This window comes from Parasteatoda tepidariorum, chromosome 1, assembly GCF_982258835.1.
Source record: "Parasteatoda tepidariorum strain Cologne lab strain chromosome 1, Ptep-v5.0, whole genome shotgun sequence".
NCBI lineage: Eukaryota > Metazoa > Arthropoda > Arachnida > Araneae > Theridiidae > Parasteatoda > Parasteatoda tepidariorum.
Window position 1 is genome coordinate 103,843,899 of NC_141755.1, and position 25,427 is coordinate 103,869,325.

General features: G+C 28.6%; 1 protein-coding gene across 7 annotated transcripts in view; it reads left to right on the forward strand.

Moving 5' to 3' along the window:
• LOC107450369 (condensin-2 complex subunit G2) overlaps positions 1-25,427 on the forward strand; it is a 71,301-nt gene that overhangs the window by 3,159 nt on the left and 42,715 nt on the right. For 3 of the 7 annotated variants that reach the window (XM_016066136.5, XM_016066135.5, XM_016066134.5), the window contains exons 2-8: positions 9,255-9,336; positions 10,503-10,655; positions 11,302-11,416; positions 14,813-14,973; positions 19,117-19,188; positions 23,651-23,788; positions 24,554-24,648. In XM_016066136.5, coding sequence (XP_015921622.3) covers positions 9,256-9,336; positions 10,503-10,655; positions 11,302-11,416; positions 14,813-14,973; positions 19,117-19,188; positions 23,651-23,788; positions 24,554-24,648 — 815 coding nt within the window. In that variant the 5' untranslated portion in view covers position 9,255. Of the gene's footprint in view, positions 1-9,254; positions 9,337-10,502; positions 10,656-11,301; positions 11,417-14,812; positions 14,974-18,372; positions 18,418-19,116; positions 19,189-23,650; positions 23,789-24,553; positions 24,649-25,427 lie in introns of those variants that run through there. The other 4 variants (XM_071179383.2, XM_071179384.2, XM_016066137.5 and 1 more) reach the window with 2 other exon arrangements.

A 25,427-nucleotide genomic window follows, 5' to 3' on the forward strand; every position in this document is an offset into this window, starting at 1 on the left:
TTGGAAATCTTGGGTTCTTAGGATTTGTATTTCAGAATAATAGAGTTAATATTAGAGGTTAAAGAGGGGACCCAAAAAAGAGTTTTGATGCTTCCACCGGGATGTGTAACTCTTCAGCACAAAAAATGGACAGTATGACAGCAGATTAAAACCAATGTTATGTAGGCAGAATAAAACCTAACTTATTTCGTAAAAAAAAAAGTTTTTGAAACATTATTTAAAGTGCAGTTTTTTTTAATTTCATAAAATTTTTTGAAAATTTAAAAAGTTATAAATAATTTATGTTATTTTTAATTGGTACCCGCTCTTAATAATAATATATAAAAAAATCATGAAATTTGGAAATCTTGGGTTCTTAGGATTTGTATTTCAGAATGTCTTGCAAAATTATTGATAGTGCTATTGCTAATAATTTTTCTTAACTGAATTGGTGAAAATAATTTCAAATAACATTTTCATAACAATATATTCCACCTATTTCTCTAAAAATATTACATGAAGAGATGGATTAAGAAATTATTATATTAGGAGAGGGAAAAGTGCAAATGACAAAAAATGTTTGTAAAAGCGATAAGAATGGCACTATTTCTTTTTGGACAAAGAAAATTTTAATAAATTTTTCAAAATTCAGTATTTTTAAAAATTATTTTCAATTGCTACTCTTGAATTTGTGTAGATTGTTAACTAACATGGTGCTTAGCGTTTTTAGAAAGTGCTTAAAGGTGCTTATTTTCGTTTTTTAAAAGCCCTTAAATTTGCTTTTTTCATTGGGCGTTTTTCAAAAGTGCTTTATTTTCCCTTTTCGAAAGTGTGACTTTTTTTTTTACCCTGTCGATTTTTGCCACATATTATCCCCTGATAATACGCCAAGTGGGCCTACTTTGAATAAATCCACTTGGAAGGATAAGTGGGTTTTTTCAACAAATTTTTTTTTTATTTTTTTTTATTAAAACTTAGTGATGCACATTTACTTTTGTCTAATTTATTGTGCAGCATAAATTTGTCTAATGGAGTAGCAAGATTTATATGATTAAGTTTTTTAATATTTGTAAAGTAAAAGAAACTCGAATCTATAATTTTATAGTACAATTGAAAACTTTAAGTGGGTTTTATAGAGAGAAATTTAAATAATATAGTCTGAAAATATCAATTTTTCAAATATAGTTGCATGCTTTATACATTAATAAGCAGGTTATTATTAATTCATTAGTTTAAAAAAATTTTAAAAATATTTTTTTTACTAAGTGATACATTGACAAATTTAAACAGTTTTATTTTCTGGCTTTAAAAAAATGAGCTAAAACTGTTTATTAGAGAACTTTTTAAAATTATTTATCTAAAAATGAAACCATTTTCCTAGGGTTAATTATTTGAAAAAAATGGGACAAGTAACTGATACTCTTCTCTTTATAATTATATGTGTAATTTTAATTTCACTTTCTATTATTCATATTATAAACATGGAAGACCATTAAATATTTATTTCAGTTTTTATTAAAGTCAAAAGTCAGATGAAATTTTAGTTTTTACTAATTATAAATATTTACAGATTATAATTTTGTAATTAATATATATATATATATATATATATATATATATATATATATATATATATATATATATATATATATATATATATATATATATATATATATATATATATATATATATATATATATATATACGTTTAATAAATATAGTAAATAAATGTGTGTGAAAATAAAAAGATTAATAAACCTTTTCTTTTTATATTGCTGCATTTATATTTTATAATGCTTGAGTTAAAAACTCTGAAAGGTTATGTACTTGGCAATAAAGAAGATTCAAATATGTATTAATATTAATGCGTTATTTAAACTTAATATAAAATACATATGACAAAATTAAAACAACTTTTTGGATTTATTTATATTTTTAAGCTTATACCACAGTTCTTAATAAAAAAAATATTTACACAGTAAAACTTCAAGTTCATGAGCACTAAATGAAAAAACCCAATTTCCCCCGGGTTTTTTCAAACCCAGCATATTATGCAAAAGAATGCTTTTCACATTGTTCTATTCATTTTGTTCACAATTCATTCAACCACAATCCATTTTGGCTTACTGTCTGTCCATAGCGTATGAAAGCGCCAATCATTTTGCATGTCTGATGAAATGCTTGCGAGTCCGCATGTGCGTCAACTGAGCTGGGTTCGGTGAGATAATTGCACGCTCCTGTGCAATTCCACATAGCTTTATTTTGCGAGATATTCTCAATTTCAGACTTCATTTTCCACCCTCTGATATCGAATCGAAAAATCTCTTGATCATTTTACAATTTCTAATACAATCAAGAAAAGAATTCTTTGTCAGAAACTAGTTATTTTATCATGATCATGTCAAGTCTTTGAAAATTATTTTGCATTTTGTTAATGTATAAAGCGCTTAAAAATATTTTTTGAGTGCTTAAAAAGTACTTAAAAGGTGCTTATTTTTTGTTGAAAGACTTGGATATGCACCCTGATTAAATATGAATTGTAATTTTAAAATATTAAGGTATTATTGTGTTCTTGCAAAACATATCTATATAGGGAAAAGTCCCATATCCGCAATCGTCCGGACTTCGGCACGTCCGGAAAATAGATTTTTCCGGATAATAGGTCTTGAAGGTAAACATCAAAACATCCTTATTCAATAGAAAATAACGAAAAGACGATAATTGACATTAACTCTATGAACAACAAATAAATCAACATGGTTTGCGCGATTTTTGCAACTTTTGTTGCAGATTTCCACATGGTTTTTAAAATCTCGATATTTTAATTATAACATATTGCAAATTCTGAAATAATTATTTCATTTCAGTTAATAATTATTTCTTGATCTACTCGATTAGCCATGATCCCTATGGCAGAATTTTTTCTGGCTTTCTGCGACAAACTTTCCAAGCATTAATATTCTTCTTTAAGATATACTTTTAATTATAACAATTACTAATTTAAAGTAACAGAAAAATGTTGTGTTTACAGAAGAAAGCATGGAATAAAAAATTTTAATTGTTAAAGTAATATTTTTTAATTCTAATATTATAGGCGCTTTCTCGCATTTTGTTGGCGGAAAAATGCACTAATTATTTCCTCTTTCGAATTTTGTAAATCATTACACAAATTAAAATTCGTAAATAAATTAAACGATAGTAAATTATAATTCGTGCATAAATTAAAAAATTGTAAAATCCGTGCAGCAACTCCAAAATAAAAATCGACGACGAAATTACGCGAATAGGACTCTTCAAAAAAGATATACTCCAATAAGTGTGTGTAAAACATGTGGTTCTTGAAAGAAAAACAGGGAAAGAAAGAACATCATTTCTAGAGCGAACTATCTTTTTAACTATCTTATTTCTAAATTTTTTATTTTATATTATTTGAAATTCTTGTTGAAGCCAGTCATTACAGATCTTTTTTAAATCCCAAATGAGAATAGAAAAATCACGATTTTTTCTTTCCTCTTTTTATTTTTCCTCCTGGTTGTTTTTCGGTAGTTATTAAAACGGATTTTCACTTGGTTTTTAAAATTTCTATGTTTTAATACAATATTATTTTGGTAGGCAAATTTCGAATTATGCATTTTGCACTCAATTATGGACGATTCAAACGCAATTCCACGTGGATTTGCGACCCCATTTTGTCAATTATTTCTACCAATTTTCATATTTTTTTAATGATACATATATGGGAAATTCAGGGGTCTGTTTAGAACAAATTTGGGTCCGTTAACGGACCCTTCACAAAATGCTTTTTCTTTTAATCGGACCCTTCACAAATTTGTTTATCTTCATTATTGTTTTGTTAATTAAATAAGCCCTTCCCACGGCAGAAAACAAGAAAGATGGATGTAAACGAATTAAGTTTTGTCATCGGCAGACGATTCTTCCATTATTCGTCGGAAATGAATATTCTGCGTTCAGCAGTGTATAGGCAAATATTTGTATGTTGCATCTCTAATTTAGAAGCAGTAATTGCTGTTTATTTTTGAAATTTTAATTTTTTTAATTAAAACTTTACAGTGCTGAGCATAATCTTGCATTATTTACAATTTAAAAACTCCTTGAAATTTTTTTTTGCAATAACCGGACCCTATTGGTACAAGTTCATAAAAACAGGACCCTGATTGAAAGAATGTGAGTAATTTTTTCACAAAAACCGGACTTTTCACAAAATGTCAGAACAGACCCCAGAAATTTCTACTCATGCATTTGTAGAATTACTTTTCGATTTGTGACGATTTTATTCTCCACCTAATTTTGTCGATAGCATTTTCAACTGTTTGGAATTTCCACATAGTTTTTAAAATTTTGACTTCATTTTTAATATAATATTTAGTTTATTATAATAATCCTCGATTTCGTAATCATGTTTTTGAATACTAATTTAATAACCCGCTTTAGTCGTGACAATCTCATTTCGAATCCGCAATTTTTTTCAAAATGTCAAGTTTTTGCTCACTCTTAAATTGAGTGCGTGATTTGAAGCCGTAATAATCCTTCTATGCGAGATGTGAGGGGAGAAAGGAAAAAAAAAAAAACGCAATTTTTTTCGCACTGCAGTGAAATGCCGAATTTCGCTTACGTGATTTCAATTTTTTTTCTCTTCAGATTATAGTGGAACTAGGATACGGAACTAGGATACGGTACCCCCTGAAGACGTCGGCTTCGGTGGTCATATTTTTATTTTATTTCATTTGTTTTGTATTCATTTCAGTTAATAATTATTTCTTGATCTACTCGATTAGCCATGATCCCTATAGCAGAATTTTTTCTGGCTTTCTGCGACAATTTTTCCAAGCATTAATATTCTTCTTTAAGATATACTTTTAATTATAACAATTACTAATTTAAAGTAACAAAAAATTTTGTGTTTACAGAAGAAAGCATGGAATAAAAAATTTTAATTGTTAAAGTAATATTTTTTAATTCTAATATTATAGGCGCTTTCTCGCATTTTGTTGGCGGAAAAATGCACTAATTATTTCCTCTTTCGAATTTTGTAAATCATTACACAAATTAAAATTCGTAAATAAATTAAACGATAGTAAATTATAATTCTTGCATAAATTAAAAAATTGTAAAAATCCGTGCAGCAACTCGAAAATAAAAATCGACGACGAAATCACGCGAATAGGACTCTTCAAAAAAGATATACTCCAATAAGTGTGTGTAAAACATGTGGTTCTTGAAAGAAAAACAGGGAAAGAAAGAACATCATTTCTAGAGCGAACTATCTTTTTAACTTTCGTGATTTCTAAATTTTTTATTTTATATTATTTGAAATTCTAGCTGAAGCCAGTCATTACAGACTTTTTTTTAAATCCCAAATGCGAATAGAAAAATCACGATTTTTTCTTTCCTCTTTTTATTTTTCCTCCTGGTTGTTTTTCGGTAGTTATTAAAACGGATTTTCACTTGGTTTTTAAAATTTCTATGTTTTAATACAATATTATTTTGGTAGGCAAATTTCGAATTATGCATTTTGTACTCAATTATGGACGATTCAAACGCAATTCCACGTGGATCTACGACCCCATTTTGTCAATTATTTCTACCAATTTTCATATTTTTTTAATGATACATATATGGGAAATTCAGGGGTCTGTTTAGAACAAATTTGGGTCCATTAACGGACCCTTCACAAAATGATTTTTCTTTTAATCGGACCCTTCACAAATTTGTTTATCTTCATTATTGTTTTGTTAATTGAATAAGCCCTTCCCACGGCAGAAAACAAGAAAGATGGATGTAAACGAATTAAGTTTTGTCATCGGCAGACGATTCTTCCATTATTCGTCGGAAATGAATATTCTGCGTTCAGCAGTGTATAGGCAAATATTTGTATGTTGCATCTCTAATTTAGAAGCAGTAATTGCTGTTTATTTTTGAAATTTTAATTTTTTTAATTAAAACTTTACAGTGCTGAGCATAATCTTGCATTATTTACAATTTAAAAACTCCTTGAAATTTTTTTTTGCAATAACCGGACCCTATTTGTACAAGTTCATAAAAACAGGACCCTGATTGAAAGAATGTGAGTAATTTTTTCACAAAAACCGGACTTTTCACAAAATGTCTGAACAGACCCCAGAAATTTCTACTCATGCATTTGTAGAATTACTTTTCGATTTGTGACGATTTTATTCTCCACCTAATTTTGTCGATAGCATTTTCAACTGTTTGGAATTTCCACATAGTTTTTAAAATTTTGACTTCATTTTTAATATAATATTTAGTTTATTATAATAATCCTCGATTTCGTAATCATGTTTTTGAATACTAATTTAATAACCCGCTTTAGTCGTGACAATCTCATTTCGAATCCGCAATTTTTTTCAAAATGTCAAGTTTTTGCTCACTCTGAAATTGAGTGCGTGATTTGAAGCCGTAATAATCCTTCTATGCGAGATGTGAGGGGAGAAAGGAAAAAAAAAAAAAACGCAATTTTTTTCGCACTGCAGTGACATGCCGAATTTCGCTTACGTGATTTCAATTTTTTTTCTCTTCAGATTATAGTGGAACTAGGATTAAAAGCGAACAAAAATCGGAAGTCAGATAAAAATCATAAAGAAGCGAAAAAGCGGAGGATTTAAATCTCTGCATACCATTTTATTGTCCCGCAGTGGAATGATCGTTAAGACTTGGTTCCCAGTGATAAGCATCACTGGCTGCGGTCAGTGTGCGGGTGGGTGACCACTTGGATCAGTCTGCGTAGGGACCGAGGGTGTACGGTATTGGTCCTCGTTAAACTGTGCTTGACTTCGCGCGCAGGTCGTCGGGCTACCGAAGCGGGGGTGCCATCCCTTCTGCAGAGGATCAAAATTGTGATGGCATGTCTTCGGATCATCCTCAGGGGTGTTTCCCAGACCGTCGCCAATAGCCCATCGTGCAGCTCTAGTGCGACGTAAATGGACTAAAATTACAACAATTACTATTTTATTATTATTTTTTTTGAAAAATAAAAATTCTTTGGTGATTTGAATCACTTATTGATTCGAATCAGTTGTTTTTATCGAAATAGATTTAAATCATAATGATTAATTGTGTCTCCGAGTGGCATGATTCGAATCAGTGATGTGAATCACTTCATAAGAATCAGTTATTCGAATCGTTTGATTTGAATTAGCGATCTGCATCACTTAATTGGAATCATTGATCCAAATGGCATGATTCGAATCACTGATCTGAATCACATAATTCGAATAAGTGATTTGAGTAACTTGATTTGAGCCATTGATCTGAATCACTTAATTTGAATCAATGATATGAATCACTCAATTCGAATACTGGCCCAAAATCGCATGATTCGAATCAGTGATACGAGTCACTTTGTAAGAATCAGTAATTCAAATAGCCTGATCCGAATTATTTATCCGAATCGCATGATTCGAACCAGTGATTTGAATAACTTGATTTGAACAATAGATCCAAATCGCATGATTTGAATTACTTGATTCGAATATCGTTCCAAATTACATAATTCAAATCATTTATTAGAATTGCATGATTTGAATAACTTGATTTGAATCACTGATATGAACCACTTGATTTGAATCACTGATATGAACCACTTGATTTGAATCAGTAATCGGAATCACTTAATTCGAGTCAGTGATATGAATCTATCGATTCGAATATCGATCTAAATCACGTCATTCGAATTGTGATTCCAATTACTGATTCGAATCATGCGATTTGGATCACAATTCAAATCAAGTAGTTTAGATCAGTTATTCAAATCAAGATATACAAATCATGCGATTCGCATCAATGATTTGAATCATAATTTGGATAAATATCTGAATCAAGTGATTCATATCAGTTATTCGATTCACGCGATTTCAATCATCATTCGAATCAAGTGATTATTTTGATCAGTGACGTGATTCAAATCACTGGCTCGTATCATGTGATTCGGATCACTGATTCGAATCATATGATTCGGATCACTGATTCGAAGCATGCAATTTGTATCACTATTCAAATCAAGTGCTTCAGATCAATGATTCAAACCCTGCGATTCAGATCAGTGATTCGATTCACGCTATTTGGATCAATAATTCGAATTAAGTTACTCATATAACTAATTCTTATTAAATTATTCAAATAACTAATTCTTTTGAAAGGATTTTGATCAATGATTCGAATCTTGGGATTTGGATAAATATTCGAAAAAAGTGATTCTGATTGATAATTCGGATCAGTGATTCAAATTATGACATTTGGTTCAATGATTTGAATTAAGTGATTCAAATCAAATTATTTGACTAACTGATTCTTATGAAGTGATTCATATCGCTGATTCGAATCACGTGATTTAGATCGCTATTCGAATTAAGTTATTCTGATCAATGATTCAAATCACCAATTTGAATAATTCGATTCAGATCTCATTTCGAATCTAGTAATTTGGATCGCTAATTCAAATAACATGGCTTAAACGACTTAATTGTGAATCACATGATGCGTATCAAATGCTTAAAAAAAATTTTAAATTGGAAAAAAGTTTACTTAACTATCACTATTATTTTTTTTTAACTAATGTCGAGAGAAAAAAAATTCTTATTCTTTCTCATAAATGAATTCTCATAAAAGACTAATTGTGAATCACGTGATTCGAATCAAATGCTTCAAAAAAATTTTAAATTGGAAAAAAGTTCACTTAACTATCACTATTTTTTTTTAACTAATGTCGAGAGAAAAAAATTATTATTCTTTCTCATAAATGAATTCTTTTAATTAAATAGATATACTTATTATATCTTTTGTATAATTATACTGATATATGTTGCTAATTGTTGTAAGGACTTTTCACTGTGGTAAATTTTTAGAAACTACGAAAGAAATAATTTTATTTTATTTATTTTTTATATAAATTCATTGAATTCTTTAATTGGAAAATCTTAAGTCATTTATAATGAATGCGTTGGAATCTCTTAGGTTTTACAAGAAATTTTAAACTGTATGACAGCAATCACTGTGAAACAAAACTGACAGAAATTTAAGAAACAATTATTCCTTATACTTTAAATTTATTTTGATAAAAACAAATGATTCTAATCAGTTGCAAGTTGGTGATATGAAGCACTGAATCAATTCAGTGATTCGAATCAGGACCCAATTCTAGAATGTATTTGCATGATAACAATAATGGGTATATTTATTTAAGATTATGCATTTGGGTATTTTTTATTTTGTGTTTAAAATGTTCTTTTGAAATTTAGAATGCATGAGATGGGAAAAGCACTTACTCAAGCAGTCAGAAGTATGGATGAAAAAAAACTACTTCAGTTCGCACTTCAAAATGTGAGTTTAGTACTATGTTCTTATCTTTCCTGTCAAGTGGCATCTAAAAGTTGAAATTATTCACTTTTTCCAACTAGTTGGAGCACTCAGATCTTTCTGATCTCTGTGCTTGTTGACAATGTAAATTTCAAATAATTTCTGATCTGTACAAGCTGAACTTTTCATTTTATTGCCAAATAGTCAATAAAATTATTGATTAATTATTATTAATAATTGTTTTGTTCTCAAAAAAATTCCAACTAGATGGAGCAAAAACAGGTTTTTCGACATGACATGTCAAATAAACCTGTTGAAAAATGTCAAAACTCGAGACAAGGTACTCTTTTGTCATTGGGGGCATTTTATTACAATTTAAATCATGCACAATATTTACATTATTGTTATAACTATAATTATGATTTATGTAATATACATGTTTAAAAAATGTAGCCAAAATTATTGAAACCATTAACTAGTTTTTCTAAAAACATCGTAATACGGGAAAATCAATATTATTTGTTATATTATAATTACTGTACATCGCCGTGTATAGGTCGACCCTTTATTTTTGATTATGAAATAGTGAATTACTGGTATGTCAGGTTATTAATTGACCAATAAAAAAAGACAAATGTAAAAATTTTTAAAGGAAAAAAAATAATAAGCTATTAAGTCCACAGAAGTTTTTTAAGCTAAAAATATTTCACACTTTTCTTCTAGATATTTCTAATATATTTTCTAATTTTTCTAACACATTTTTCTAATATATTTGCCTTCAATAAGGATGCATGTAACGTTACTGAATCTCACATTGATGGGTAATCTGTAATTTTTAATGTTGTAGCCTTTTGATATGTTTTAAAAATTTTAATTGCGTTATAGATTTTGAAATAGTCTTCAATAAATTATCTTAACTTCTCTTATTCTTAGTTTTTTTTTTAAATGTACTTTAACAACATTTCTAAAAAAATTCTTTCTATGCAAGGAAGATATAATGAAAGAAAATGCAAAATTAAATGTATGTGACATATTTTTTTTCTTATTCTCAATATTTGCTTTTAATACTTATATGTACACGAACATTGTCTAGAAATCATGATAATAATTTACAAAAAGAATTTTTATTAATTAATTAATAATAATAGATGTTTGTTTAGTTAGTTAATGATTTTCTTTTTCTTCTTTAGAGATCAAAGAAAGATAAGTTTTCCTTTAAAGATGTTGTCAAATGTCTTAGCACTGATAAGATAGATGAAATGTGTGAACAGCTTAAATTGATGATTATCAAACATTGTGAAATCATGTTCATTCATAAGAATGATAGTTTTAAACAAACGAAGGTAACTTCTCTTCTTTACACTTCTTGAAATATGTTGTTCGTTTTAATTGAAATATAAAGTGAAATATTATTAATTGTTTTTAAATTGGATTTGATATTTATTTGTATAAATGCATGGAATTGCACATTTATTTTATATGTAATTTTATAAATTAATTCTTAATATTTTTTTTCATTTAGTTTTTTTTTTTAAGTAATAAATAACTATTTTAATGTGTAGGTACTACTTGCCCCAAGTTTCATTCCAAAGTTATAATCCTAATTTGTGGCCTTCCCTTGTAAGTTTACTACTTAAAATGAGAAAGAATCACTTTCAAAAAGACGTATTTGATTTGATCTATATGGTCAGATACATTGTTTTTGTTAGGTAAAAAACAACGGCATAAGAAATTACTGCAAATTTCTCAGTTGAATATAATTCGGACGTCTAATTTCCAGTTACAAAAAAAAAAAAAACAGTGTTTTTTGAAGGGCGACCTGCCCTGCTTGCCCTTTGATTGCAATAAGTGCGCCCTTTTTGTAAAAATAAGCTGCCTTTCTAAAAAATAAAAATGTTCTCTAATTCAATAAAAATAGGGTTCTGAAATGCTCTGAATTTTCTGTTAGTTGTAAACTTTAAGTACTCAAATATTGCATACCACTTTTAGATAATTTCTGAGTCCAGCCGAATACTCCTAGCTGTGATAGATATTGCTCAAGTGATATTAGATGAAAATTTACCAATTTCAGTAGCCTTTTTACACATGATTGTATATCTTAATGGTATGTTATTTATTTTATTATTCTGGTAGTCATAAAAACATGATAGTTTATCTTATTGGTTTTGAACTTATTTTATTGTACTAATAGTTGAAAAAACATAATTGTTTAACTTAATGGTATTTTTTTTCTCTTTATTTTATTGTTCTTAAACATGGTGCGTAGTGTTTTTAATAAGTGCTTAAAGGTGCTTATTTTCGATTTTCATTTTTTAAAAGCCCTTGAAAGTGCTTTTTCATTGGGTGTTTTTAAAAAGTGCTTAATTTCCCCTTTTCCAAAATGAGATTTTTTTCTTTACCATGTCGATTTTCACCAAGTGTTATGCAAAAGCATGCTTTTCTCATTGTTCAATTCAACATTTTCATAATTCATTCAACCTCAATCCATTTCGGCATACTGTCGGTCCATAGCGCATGAAAGCACCAATCATTTTACATGTTTGATGAAATACTTGCGAGACCGCATGTGCGTCCATTGAGCTGGGTTCGGTGAGATTCTTGCACTCTCATGTGCAACTGAGCAACATTTTGCAAGATATTGTCAATTTCATACTTCATTTTCCACCCTCTGAAATTGAACCAAAAAATATCGATCTTTTTATTGTGGCTAATATAATCAAGAAAAGAGTTTTTCGTCAAAAACTAGTTATTTTATCATGATCATGTGAAGTCTTTGAAAACTATTTTGCAAATAGTGCTTAAAAATAGCTTTTTTGAGTGCTTAAAAAGTACTTTAAATGTGCTTATTTTTTGTTGAAAGATTTGACTACGCACCCTGTAAAAAAATTAAGCAAAGTTCATACTAAAATTTAAACTTTTTTCAATAATATGTTTTCAAGTTTAAATTATTATAAATACATTTGAAATGTTATTATAATAATTTATTTTAAAAAATTATGTAATCTGTGTTTGATCATCTCCCATTTTAAATTTATTTATTTTGCATTAAGTTTATGGCTACAAATGTGCATTTTCTGTTATTGTATTTTCTGGTGTTTGTTAACTTTTCGAACCCCTAAATTATTGCAATAATTCAGTCGTCTACATGCACACCAGTAACACCTTTGGACAATAAGATTTTTTTTTCAAAATCTGATTCTTATCATACGAAATTTAATTAATTTTTTGATAAATACCTGTCATAATAAAAGGAGCACTATTAAAGTAAAACAAAAACTTTTATGAAACAATAATAAATTATTTTTATATATCATAAGGATTCAATTCTACTGTAGGATTCAGTTTCATCTTTCTTTCCTGAGTATTAAAATATTACTTTTGGTACCATCTAAAGAATTAAAAAATTACGCATTTCTAAAAAGATTTTGTTATTATATTTGCAACATTATTTTTTCATGCATCCAGAATGATTTGTAACAAAACATCAGTTTTTCAGAAACTGGAAAGCTTTTGCGGAACTTTTTTTTGGAATTATACAAATTGAATGAATTTATCAAAATCAGATCATTAGAAAACATAAATTATAATTAGTAAAAATTGATGCACATTCTGGAGAGTTTGTATTATTTTATCAAAATAAAGTGGTTTTGGATAAAGTGGTAGGAAAAAGTTTGATAATTTTACTTATAAAAAATTCATTTTTAACAGAATTTTGCATTTATATGGATTTGCTTTTTTAAAAATGTAAATTCATGGGTCTTATATTTTGGATATTTGAATTAAAATAAATAAAAAATTTAAGGTCAAGGAAAATGATTTAACTTACCAATTCAAATTATAAAATTTTCTGCAAATTGAATGTTTGATGTTTATGTGAGAAAAAGTGTGTGAACGTAAATTGTAAATGCCAATCCTCAATGTCAAATATTTAATTCTTATGTATTAATTAGCAAACAAATGTTAAAGCATTTGTTTGACGTACTGCACCTTTCCAACAATAGTGTCATAACTTAAACATTTTGTTTTTTTTTCTTCAAATTTTTATTATTTTTATTAAAACACCATTTGGGATAGAAAAATAAGCTCTATAATCTAACAAGCAATTTCAAGTTTGATGACTTAAATTTCCATTTGGTGATGCTTGCAATATGATAAACCAAAAGAACTTGGGAGACAGTATTTTATGCTTCCTGGTAGAATTCCTTTTTTTATTTTTATTTTTGACACTGTTATTGGACATGTTTAATATTATGTTGAATTTTAATCTCTGTTACCTAAAATGCGTTAATTGTACTTTGTAAACACCAGTGTGACATTATTTATAATTGAAATAAAGTTTCTTGATCTAAGTTAAGTAGTTTAAAAAAAATGAAAAGAGTTGCATTCTTTTTATTTTATAAATTAGGTATAGTTTTATATAAAAAAGAAAAAGAGAAATTTCAATGCTTGATTTAAGATTTTAAATATTTTATATAATCAATATGCTCAAAATTCTTGCAAATCCTAGGGAGGTCCACTTTCAGTGGATCCCCTCTCACGTCAACGTCCCTGGTAACGAAGTTGCGGATATCCTGGCTAAAAGAGGCTGCTCTGAGATGGCAACTACCGACTATGACCTCACTTTTCAAGAGATTTTCTCAGTGACGAAAAATAGAGACCGGCAGGTCTGGCTCTCCCCTCCTGCCCATCCCTGGTTCTGTAGGAAAAGACCAGGATGTGCATTGGATCTTGAGGCTGACAGACAGGCTCAAACGGCCGCCTCAAGATTTATCAGTGGGCACCTCAAAAGCATGACCTTTGAATGCGGCCGCAAAGTCTTTCCAACGTGCACCAAGTGCCATCTGATGCCGGCCTCCCCCGATCATATCCTCGACTGCTTGGGGCTCGCTCTTGCGGACATCCGTGATAGCCCACTTCAGGTACTTGATTTTGCTAGGGTCCACGGTCTCTTGGATTTGATCTAGCTGTCGCTAGATCCTTGAAGGATTGGACACAACAACAACAAATATTTTATGCATCAGTTTAATAATAACTTAGGTCATCTAAGTTTGTTGTCAAAACATTCGATGGTTTCAGTTTATGTGCAAGCTTCCATGAGGAACTGCTTAAGTTGTTCTGAGAATTGGCGAGCAGAAGCAAGCAACAAGCAGTAGACTCTTAGTCTTAATAAAAAATTTTAAAAAAACGGAGATTTTTAATTGTACTATTTTTAACTGCAAGAGAATTGATACTATTATAAGAATTCATGCAAGAAATGAAATTTTTTGGGAGAGGGTGAGAGTTGATACTTAGAGTGTTAAGATCATAATACAATGTAAGATAACAAAATAGTAATAAAAAAGAAGTAAGTATTCAAGCTGGATTATTTTAAGCTGTTTGACAAATTGATTTTCTTTTTAATAATTTAAATTTTCTGTGCTTTTAAAGCTTCTCTTGTGTATTTTTTTTTTCTTCTTCAATTTACTTTTCTAATTTGATGTCCTTGAATGAATATTTTCAGGTATTCTGCTTGACTTTCCTGCTATACTTGAAAGTTTGCAAAATAGAGTTGCCCAACTCTGCGAAAAGATGTTTCACAGAAATTATGTAAATCAAAACCAGTATTTTACTTTCAATACATTAATATATTTGTTGAAGAGGACATTAAGAACTAAAGCTACTGTAAGTATTGTCCTTATTTTATTTGATAAAAAATGTTCCTTTCTTGAATCCATAAATGTTAAAATAACCTTAAACAATTGTTTATTTGTTTAAATTGTTAATTGTTATATACTGTGAGAGTTAATTAGTCGTTACTTATGTATTATTGTTTCTTTTTTGTTTTACTTTTTACATTGTGTCATTAGGAAGATTTTACAACTCTATGTTGAGTTCCGTATGCTCCCATGCGTAAGATGTGAAACAGCTGAACATGTTCACGTTTCTGCTTTCCTTTTTTCTAAAATGTGGTTTTACAAAGCTACAAGTACGCTTTTCGCAGCTGTTAAATGTTGTTTTTTTGTTTAAGTTCTACCTTCGAATTAAGAATATAGACACATTACAGATGGATTAAGAAGAACGCCAGCACAAAATTAAGCTGTGAGATTCATTATTACAAAGTGTTAAAATGTGTGATGTTAGAACAATTGGCTGGATGATTCCCTAGAAATGATTTTTTCAGGAAGTGACAAGTGAAAAAAAAAATTGTGTCAGAAATGTTTAATTTTTTGGGGAAGTGCTTAGGAAGGTACTTAATAATAAATAAAATAAGCAGCCACGTTTAATAATATTAAGAAATACTAAAATTAGTAAATTTTTTATTCAACTGAGAGAATAATATTTTTAGTTATAAGCAAATGTAGAGCAATAACTCTAATAAAAAGTTGTTCGGGAAAAACAAATCTCCTTTGCTGTCACAAGATACTGGAAGATCAATTGTTTTCACTATATCATATATTTGGTAGTTACTATATCACATATTTGGTCACTTAAACTTCCTATTGTCTGAGGCCTCATGGCATTAACTTTCTCTCGGTTATCATTTTTTCCCCCAGTATTTCCCATTTTACTTTAATATTTTACAATTATAAAATTCATACATTTAAAAGTTCCTGTTTTAAGTGAAATGTATTAGAGCTTTTAATTACTGTGCTGTTGAAATATTACATCAAAACATCTAATAAAGTCTTTAAAAAAATACAACTTGCCTTCTGTATTGTTAACCTAACTTTTTTCTGTTTTTCTACATTTTTTTATTTCATGCAAAGAGTCACCCAGTTGATTTAATTAAAAATTAATTTTTTAGTTTTTTTGTTGCTTATGGTTTTCTAATTGTAATAAGTCCATACGAAACTAAAAAATTTTTTCTTCGTTATTTAAAATTGTTGAATGAATTTACTTTAATTATACAATTTAGTTGGAAGAAATTTAACTTCTATAAACATCCTTGTAAATGTTTGTTTTGATTTTGTGATAGAAGATAATGCTCTACTTTAGCAATGTTAACTTTCTATTTTTTGCAAAATCTCTTATTTTCATTTTTGAAGCTTGATATTTTTTTAAAGGCGCATGCGTATTTTTCCCGAATTGATGCATGCACACTTTAAGAGCATAAACACTATTGCTTCAAACAATTCGCAATTGCATCTGTGTTACAGAATCTTAACGTAAGAGTATGAAACCTTCCTATTTTAACACACTATTATCATTTAAAAAAAAATTTCTTATGGCTGTTGTTTTCTGTTTTAAAATACTGGCTTTAATTTTGGTACAATGAATATTAAGTTGTGTTCATTATTTTTATTATTTAAAATGCCTACAAATGTTAACTATAAACTATCTATGTAATTAATAATTCTTTGTTTAGTTTTAAAAATTTATTAGTTTTATTTTACTATTTCGTTTATTTGTTTATGTATTGCTGTGTTTGTATGTTAAGACCTATATTCAGCATTTTGTATTTATGCTTGTTCTAAGCTGATCCAGAAAGTAAGTACCATTTGCACATATCCTCTCGTGCATCTGATATCAGATATAGTTACTTTCTCTCATCAAGCAAGGCTACCTATTTTGTTTAATTCTGCAAACCATAGCAGTCATTTGTTTTTCAGTAATCAGGTTTTAAATAATCAATTAGGCAAAGTGAGCCAGTTTTAAACATTCAACCTTTCTGCAGGCAAATAGGTTAGGATGTTTAGAATTCAGGTTAGAAAATTCAGGTTACAGAAATTAGGTTGTGAATCTGCAGCACTATCTTCATTAACCCGACCTCAACCCAGCTAGTCAGAGTTAATTATTATTGTATAAAATCCAACTTAATCTAACACACATACAGCAAAATTTGTGAACGTAAGATTTTCATGTTTAAATTTAAGTTGAATTTTGTACAACGATACTAAAATGGAATAAATGCCTCTAAAGTTAAACCTGTAATGAAGTAATATGGGGAAAAAAATTCTTTAATTTTAACTGTATTTTTTTCTATCAGTTCAGCTTTTAAATTTTAACAGAAACAAGTTTAGAGATATTTTTTTTTTAAAAAAAGTTATCTGAGCAATTTTTCTCCTTTTTTTTTTTGTTTTTTAATTAGAACACCTTGATAATATGCTGACACAGTAATAATCTGCAATACCTGCTGTAGAAGTAACGCAGTGGATGCCGCCGTTTGTTGTGCATTTTCAAGCGATTTCTAATTTCTAATTTGTCAGTGTCATTTCCATTTGTCTGGAAAAACTATACAAAATTATTACTGAACATTTGCACTGCTAAAAATTATGTGCAAAGACACTACAACTGTAAACATAGTACCCAATGTGATAAATACAAATATTAAACAATGAAGAAATATTGGTGAATTTTTGCAGCAAATGAAAATGGTTTTATGCAATGGATTTGCTCTGAGACATTTGAATCTGTATTTTTTAGGAAGAAAAAGTGTTTTAAAATAGGTAAGGAATTCTGTTGGCGAACTGGAGAAACCAATTCTGCATTCAGACTTCCAATATTGTGTTTGGGCAAATGTCGCGAGTTAACTGCTTCGATTGCTTTGTCAGGAACAGTTTTGTCACCCATAGTTCGCGCCTATCTCTATTCAACTTTAATCTGTTTTCTGATCTCAAGAAATTTATTGCTGGCAAAAATTTTACGAGTGATGATGAGATCAAGGTAATCATCTAGAACTGGTTCAGTTGGCAAGCAGCGAAGTTCTATGAAGCAGGTATTTTTTTTTGTTTATTTTATAACCGTCGTTGAACAGCCGGCCCAATTTTCGGTTTACGACTACTGATGTTCAACTCTGTAGCCTTGCAATTTTGAACCCAATCCAGACAACAAGGGAACTCCTTGATCAAGTATTGCGAGAAATTTGCCTTCATGGAGGACTTTTTTTTATGGAACTAACCTGCATTTGCGTTACATGGAGAGGAAGACCACAAAGACCTTCCATGGTTAGCCTGACTGCAAGGGAACTTTAACCCATGATCATTGAGAATATTTCATGTCATCACTGGTCAATGCAAGCCGGATGCAGAATTCGTATCGACTAGACATCGCTGGGATTCGATCCCGGTTCACCTCATTGGAAGGTGAACGCTCTATCCCCTGAACCATCACGGCTCTATGAAGCAGGTATGTAGTAACTAGTTCCAAGATATTAGGCATGTCTTAATTTGCATGTTATATGTTTCGAAAAGTACAGGCATTTAGATTTTTCTGTGCTGAAATAGAAACGAAAACAAAATTGCTTATCTTTTTAATACCCAAATGGTACTTAATTTTTGGATAAGCTTTATATAATTAATTTCCAGTTCTAGTTTACTTAAATTTTTACTTTATTTAATTCGAAATTCGTTAAACGAATTTCGTTTTTAATATTGTTTTGTTACAGTTCAATTAAAGTATTTCTGATCTCGACTTTAATATGTAAAATGGTATTTGTATTTTAATTACTTTTCTGTTTCTTTTAATAAATTTAGTTGCTACTTCTTACATTTTTGTTGATTGTTTATCTTTCTTTTTTTCGGTATCTTCTTCTTTCCACACAGTTTCCTATTTAAAGCTTACTTTATTCTATTTAGAATAACTTTCTTATTTCAAATGACTACTGAAAAAAAAAAGAAAACTTTCCATTATAATATGAAACTAAATTTTTGTGGTATTTATTTAACATTGCAGGCACTTTATAATTAACACCATAAATTAATTGTAGTAAATTTTATATGTAAAATAAAATATATTTTTTAATGTGTCTGAATTACACATTTTTATTGAAGAAATTCTGTTACAAAACATTAAAAGTTATTTTTAAATTTTTTGAAATTAAATTAGAAAAATCTCAACAAGCACTTAATGTTTCAACCGATACAGTCTACCAAGCATGGAGTTCTTTTTTGTTCAAAGGTACGCATTTTGATTATATTTTCATTTTTTTTTTTTTTTTTTTTTTGTGATATTGTGTCTTACTTTCAATTTGAGGAGGAGTCATTTTGATTATTCAGGAAGTTAATACTAAATTTGCTATATTAATGAGAGATTTGTAAGTAAAAGATTCATTATTGTTGGCATATCCTGAAACTAATAATCAGAGCATGTTGTGATTATTTTTTTTATACTTTTTATTTTTATTGTTAGAAAATCTATCTATATTTTTCATTTTGTTATGGATGCATTCCAATTTCTCCTGTTTTAATTGGAGATTTACTTAAATATTTTAAATGATGATAATAGATTTTATGTTTTGCTATTTTATTTTTAATTTTGTAGATTTGTTTCATAATGCTTTTGACCTCTATTATGGTTTTGTGAATTAAAAAGGGGGTTGACAATTTGAATAAAAGATATATACATTAAGATGAATGTGTTTCATTAGTCTTAAAGATAACTCTAAAAAAGTGTCATAGGATGCCTGTTCGAGTGCCTAATGTTTAATTTTAATATTTTATGGCTTGTTCCAGCTATTCCACTACAAACAGAACAAAAGTTTTGTTTGTAGTTGACAAGTAGTAGACAGCAGTTTTGTAGTAGACAACAAAACAAAATATCTTTAGTAAATTCATATTTTTGTCTAGTTTTAAGCAAATTTTTTTTTTAATGGATTTGAGTATAGTTCTGTATTATGCAACATTAAGTAAGTAATCCATTTTATTTTTCTATTAATCTTGAAGTGTACATGGACAAGAATGATGGGTAAAAATAAATAGGTATATTGTTATAATTGCTATAATTCATTATTTTTTGGGATTGGCAAGCTGACTAGATGATGCCTGACACTTTTAAGTCAGAATTAAGACATTTTCTATGATAAGTAAGGATTAAAAAAAAAATGGTCTGATTTGTTGAATAAAATGTAAGCTAACTCAAAATTTCCTTGGGTTAGTCATGTGTTTTGTGGTCCTGCATTATTTATTATGTTACAGAAGGTTGCAAGGTTATGTTGTAAGGCCTTTTTTCTGTTGACTAAGACTGGGGAATGAATGACATTTTATATCATGATACATATTAAGTTAGACAGCATGATACATCTATGCATTGTAAAATAACATAGGTTCGGAAATTCGTTTATTTTAAACAGAACAAGAGGTAACAGAAAGTCAGCTTTGAGTCGAAATCTCACAATCAGAAATCTTAAATTAAAAAGAATTTTTTTTTTTTTTAATACTAAAAATTGAATTCTAAAAATAAACGTAATCTTATTTTAATTTTTTGAAAATAAAATCCACTGAAGATTTATTAGTTAAAAAATAATAACAAAATTCTGCAGAGTTTATAGTTGCCCTGGTTTTTACCTTTTTATTCTGATATTCCAGATTTTTGTGTGCGTTCTGAACTTCCCAGTTTCTGAGATTATAAATGCAGATTTTTATATAATAGAGATGAAGATATTTGATCCAACATCTCATAGTTTTAACTAATAATTTTTATAGAAATTGCTAAATTCAATAGTTCGAATTTAGGTATCTTCTACTGAATATCTATATGGTTCAGTCTGGCATGTAGTCTTATCCGTAGGATTAATTTTTTCAATCTTTTTTGAAATTCTGACAGTCTATGACGAAGAAACTTGATTAACAAATTTTTATGATGGTGGATTCAGGGGTCAATTGTTTATAATTTTCAGCAAATGTAGTAAAAAATCTTGTTAGATTGAGTTTTGTAGTTTCACAATTACTGATTTGTCTCTCATAGGATTGTTAAAAATTTGTAAACAACATCGATTCCAATCAACAGTACAGTAATTATAAGATAGAATTTTTAAATAGTGAATTGAGGGATTGTCAATAAAATTATTTTTATAGAAAAATGTTAAACAGCAGATCAATGTATTTTCATTTCGAGATTACTGGAATGCTACTTTAAAAAATTTTTTTTTTAAATTTTTGAACTCTATTACAATTTTTAATGATATATATTTGTACTAGGGAATATTAGCTGATTAATTATGGTTATTTTTTAAATGCAACATTAATATTAACTATTATAAGTTGTTCAGTATTGCAGAGGCTGTTGCGAACCTTTTTTTTTTTTTTTTTTTTTTTTGTGGTAAACTAAAGCAGACTTTTTTAAAAAATGGATTTATTAAAACAGTTTATTCTAACTGAAGCATTCGTCTCCGTGACCTTATTTGTACCTGTATTTAGTCATAGATACCTACTACTAAGAAAGATAATTTCTGGCACTGTAGAGAATTTGTTATAGTTGGAGTCTCAGGTATTAATAAAATCATACTGGAAATTGATAAAACTTTCTGTTCATAGCAAAGTAATTCTGATATTGAAAGTACTCTGTTTTATTATTCTTTTGGAATAAAATATACTTTTATTACAACTAAATAGAGCAAATTAAACTTTTTATTTTGCCTTTTTTAAAAGTAGTATCGTATATGTCAGTTAAGAGTGAACAATCTGTGGCCCGCCAGCGGTTGATGTGCATTCTGTGAAAGTGTTTGAACACAATAAAAAATTGTTATTATTAATCTTTTATTTATTTATTTTAAGAAATATGAAATAAGAATAAAAAAAATTTTCTTGAGATTTTTTAAATCCAGGTGTTCAAACTACGATGTTGCCACGATGTGCAATTTCTACCTGCACATCTTTTTTTAATGGGATTTGTGCCGATTTCATCGTAAATTCCACGTTGCAAAATTCTATAAGTGGAATAATACATGAATTTGTAACTATTCATTGCTTGCACTTCAGTTTCTAATTTCTTGTAGCTTAAATAGTTTTTTTTAGAGGAAAAGAATGAGAATGTCCACATGTCTATATAAGCATGCAACCAATTCTTTGGTCAACCTGCTGTGCAAGTGGTCCTTTGTGCATGAAGTTTGTCCGTCATTAGTTCATCGATATATTCTGTTCTGAAAAATGTTCTAATTTTTTTTGGAAAATTTTGTCTTGATTTTTTCTCTGGCCACTGCAAATATTGAATTCTAGGAAAATATTTTACTTGCATGTTTTGAAAGATATTTTTTAAAAATTAAAAGGATGGTTAAAAGGCAAACTAAAGCAGTTGTGCACTTATAAAACAAAGTGTTTAATTATTTTTAGGACAAAAGCAATACTTAACAATTATTTATTTATTTTTATTTTTTTGAAGACAAAAATGATTAAAGAAGCACTACTGTAAGAAAACACAAATAATTAAATTCGAAAAGGATAAAACTTCTTTGAAAAATACGCACTAAGAAGCAGCAGAAATTTCAGAAAAAAGTATCAATACAAGAAACGAATGAAATAAAAATATGACTACCGAAGCCGACGTCTTCAAGGGGTACCGGCCTCGGTAGCCATTAAAAACAAAACCATTTCTATTTGAGGGAGAAGCAAATGCTTAAAATATCTCCCTCAGTACCCTGATGGTTTTGTATAGAGGTCCAGGAAAAACAAGATACATTCAAAATAATTAACAAATTAAGAAAAGAAACTCAATCAAAATCATCAGAAAAATAAAAACTCACTAAGTCACAGGTCAAGACGACTATGATGCGTGACCTGTGACTTAGTGAGTTTTTATTTTTCTGATGATTTTGATTGAGTTTCTTTTCTTAATTTGTTAATTATTTTGAATGTATCTTGTTTTTCCTGGACCTCTATACAAAACCATCAGGGTACTGAGGGAGATATTTTAAGCATTTGCTTCTCCCTCAAATAGAAATGGTTTTGTTTTTAATGGCTACCGAGGCCGGTACCCCCTGAAGACGTCGGCTTCGGTGGTCATATTTTTATTTTTATTTCATTCGTTTCTTGTAAAGAAGCACTACTGACATTCGTCCAAAATATTTTATTTACATATATTGAAAGACGATACTGGAAAATTGAAAGAATGGTAAAAAAATAATAATTGTTCCTGATTAAATTATTATTATTATTTTTTGGTGTAAGTATATTATTTAAATTACGCTTCCTCTATTTGAATTTTTCAACTTGTAGCATATTGAATACATTAGATTAATGTATTGAACATGTTGAGCTGAAGACTGTTGTTGGAATTATGAGGTGTTTCCAAATAGGACAACGAAAGGTATTTGTTATCAAACAATAGGTGAATTGAAAAAATTATAAATTATTGTGATTTTCAAAGTGTAATTTTTTTTAAATTCTATTTTCTTAACATTATATAAATGTTATTGAACTAGTGAATTCCCATAAACAATTGTTATTAATAACCTTAAAGAAGGTTAAAATGTTCCTAATTGCTTTATTTATATTTCTATTCTGCTTAATTCACTATAAAATTATTCTAATAATGTTTTTAGTAGTAAATGTTTTTAATGTATTTCATGTATACAGTAATTTGTATGCATGCAGTTTCATGTAAGTGGCAGGAGCCAGTAAAATTATTTCCTTTTTTTTATTTTTAGAAAGCAGATTTAAGTCGTATCTATGCCTTGCGCTCTTTGATACCCAAGATCCTGACTATGGAAAATATTAATAAAAGTGACATCTGGGAGTTGCTTAAGAAAATTACTGCTTCCACTTTGTATAGCTCTACGCCGAAGGTAATTCTGTTGTAGCTCAATATAATATATTAAGATATCTATCTAAACCTAATGAGATATATTGTAGGAATTTGTAAGTCTCAAACGAATATTTAATTATTAAATCTGTTACAACTAAAAAAATTTTAATTCATTAATTTTTTGCATAGCTTTGTATTTTTTAAGATAAAATTGTTTTTTCATATTTCTCCTTCCATATTTTCCCTTTAAAAAAAAGAAATTTCATTTCTGAATGGCAAATTTTAGATTGAACATATGCTTACCTCTAGCTATTGGTTAGAACGCTAGAGTCATTTTTGGGAATAAAGCTCCCAAATTTTGCTCATCTTTGCTAAACTTATTACTCGTGAGTTACAGCACAGATTTTATCTTATGCTTTCCTTCTTTTGCATACATTTATCTTTTAAAACTTTTTTTTTCTGTTTTGTTTCTTTTATTATAATGCACTGTGAAACAACTGTGATTTTATTTTTTTTCAGTAGCCAGTTTGCAATAATTATGAAATTATTTTAATAATTTTAGTTAGGCAAATTAAGTACTTTAGTAATGACATTAATTTTTCTATTGTTAATCATTATTAATATATTTTATGAAAAGTTTAAAATGTATATGTTGAAAAAAATCTTGATTTGTTAAGTCTTTATTAAAAAAACAGATTATGATATTTGTCTACCCTGATAAAATGTTACTTTTTATGATTGCACAGAAAGGGTTTGTTTATCTTTACGTAAAAAGTTGCTTATTTATTATTTTTTTATATTAAAGGGCCAAAAGATTATGACTATGATTCTTACACTGGACCCAGATCATGTGGCAGATATCCACAATGCTATAAAGAAAAAAATTCCTTTATGTTCTAAGTAAGTAAATTTATTTCTATATGAGTGTTTTTGTTTATCTTTTTGTGTGCTTTATTTGTTTTCATAAGTTAAAAATATTTATTCTAAATTACACTGTGAGAAAAAAAATCTTATTTAAAATTAGACTGTGGGGAATTTTAAAACATTATTAAGCTTAAGAATAATTAAAAGATGTATAAAGTTTTGCTAAAATGTATAAAGATGTAAAAAGTTAATAAAATAATCCTGCTTCCTATTGTACCTTTTTCTTATGTTTCAAAATAAAATATGTGAAGAATCAAATTTAGGAAAACTTGAAGTTTTTTTTGTTTGTTCCGTGTTTGCTCTGTTTGTCAGCCTTAAAATTTCTCTTTTGTACTTTCGTTTGTCGTGTTAGATTTTATAAAAAAATTAAAGCACTTATTTCACCAAAAATAGGTGGAGACAAAAGGGTTAAAACTAGTTATAAGAGTCAATACTTTACATAAGTTTTCTTTTTGTTAAGATTTGTGTTCGCGGAGAGTTTTTTCATTTTATCTAAGTATGGTTCTAAGGATTTAACTTGATTACTATAGTTAATAACATATGAGCTGTGATGGCTCAGGGGATAGAGCCTTCGCCTTCCGATGAGGTGAACCCGGTTCGAATCCCACCAATGGCTGGTCGATACGAATCCGCATCCAGCTTGCACCGACCACAGTGCTGACGTGAAATATCCTCAGTGGTAGATGGATCACGGGTTAGAGTCCCTTTGCCGTCAGGCTAATCTTGAAAGGTTCTCGTGATCTTCCTCTCCATGT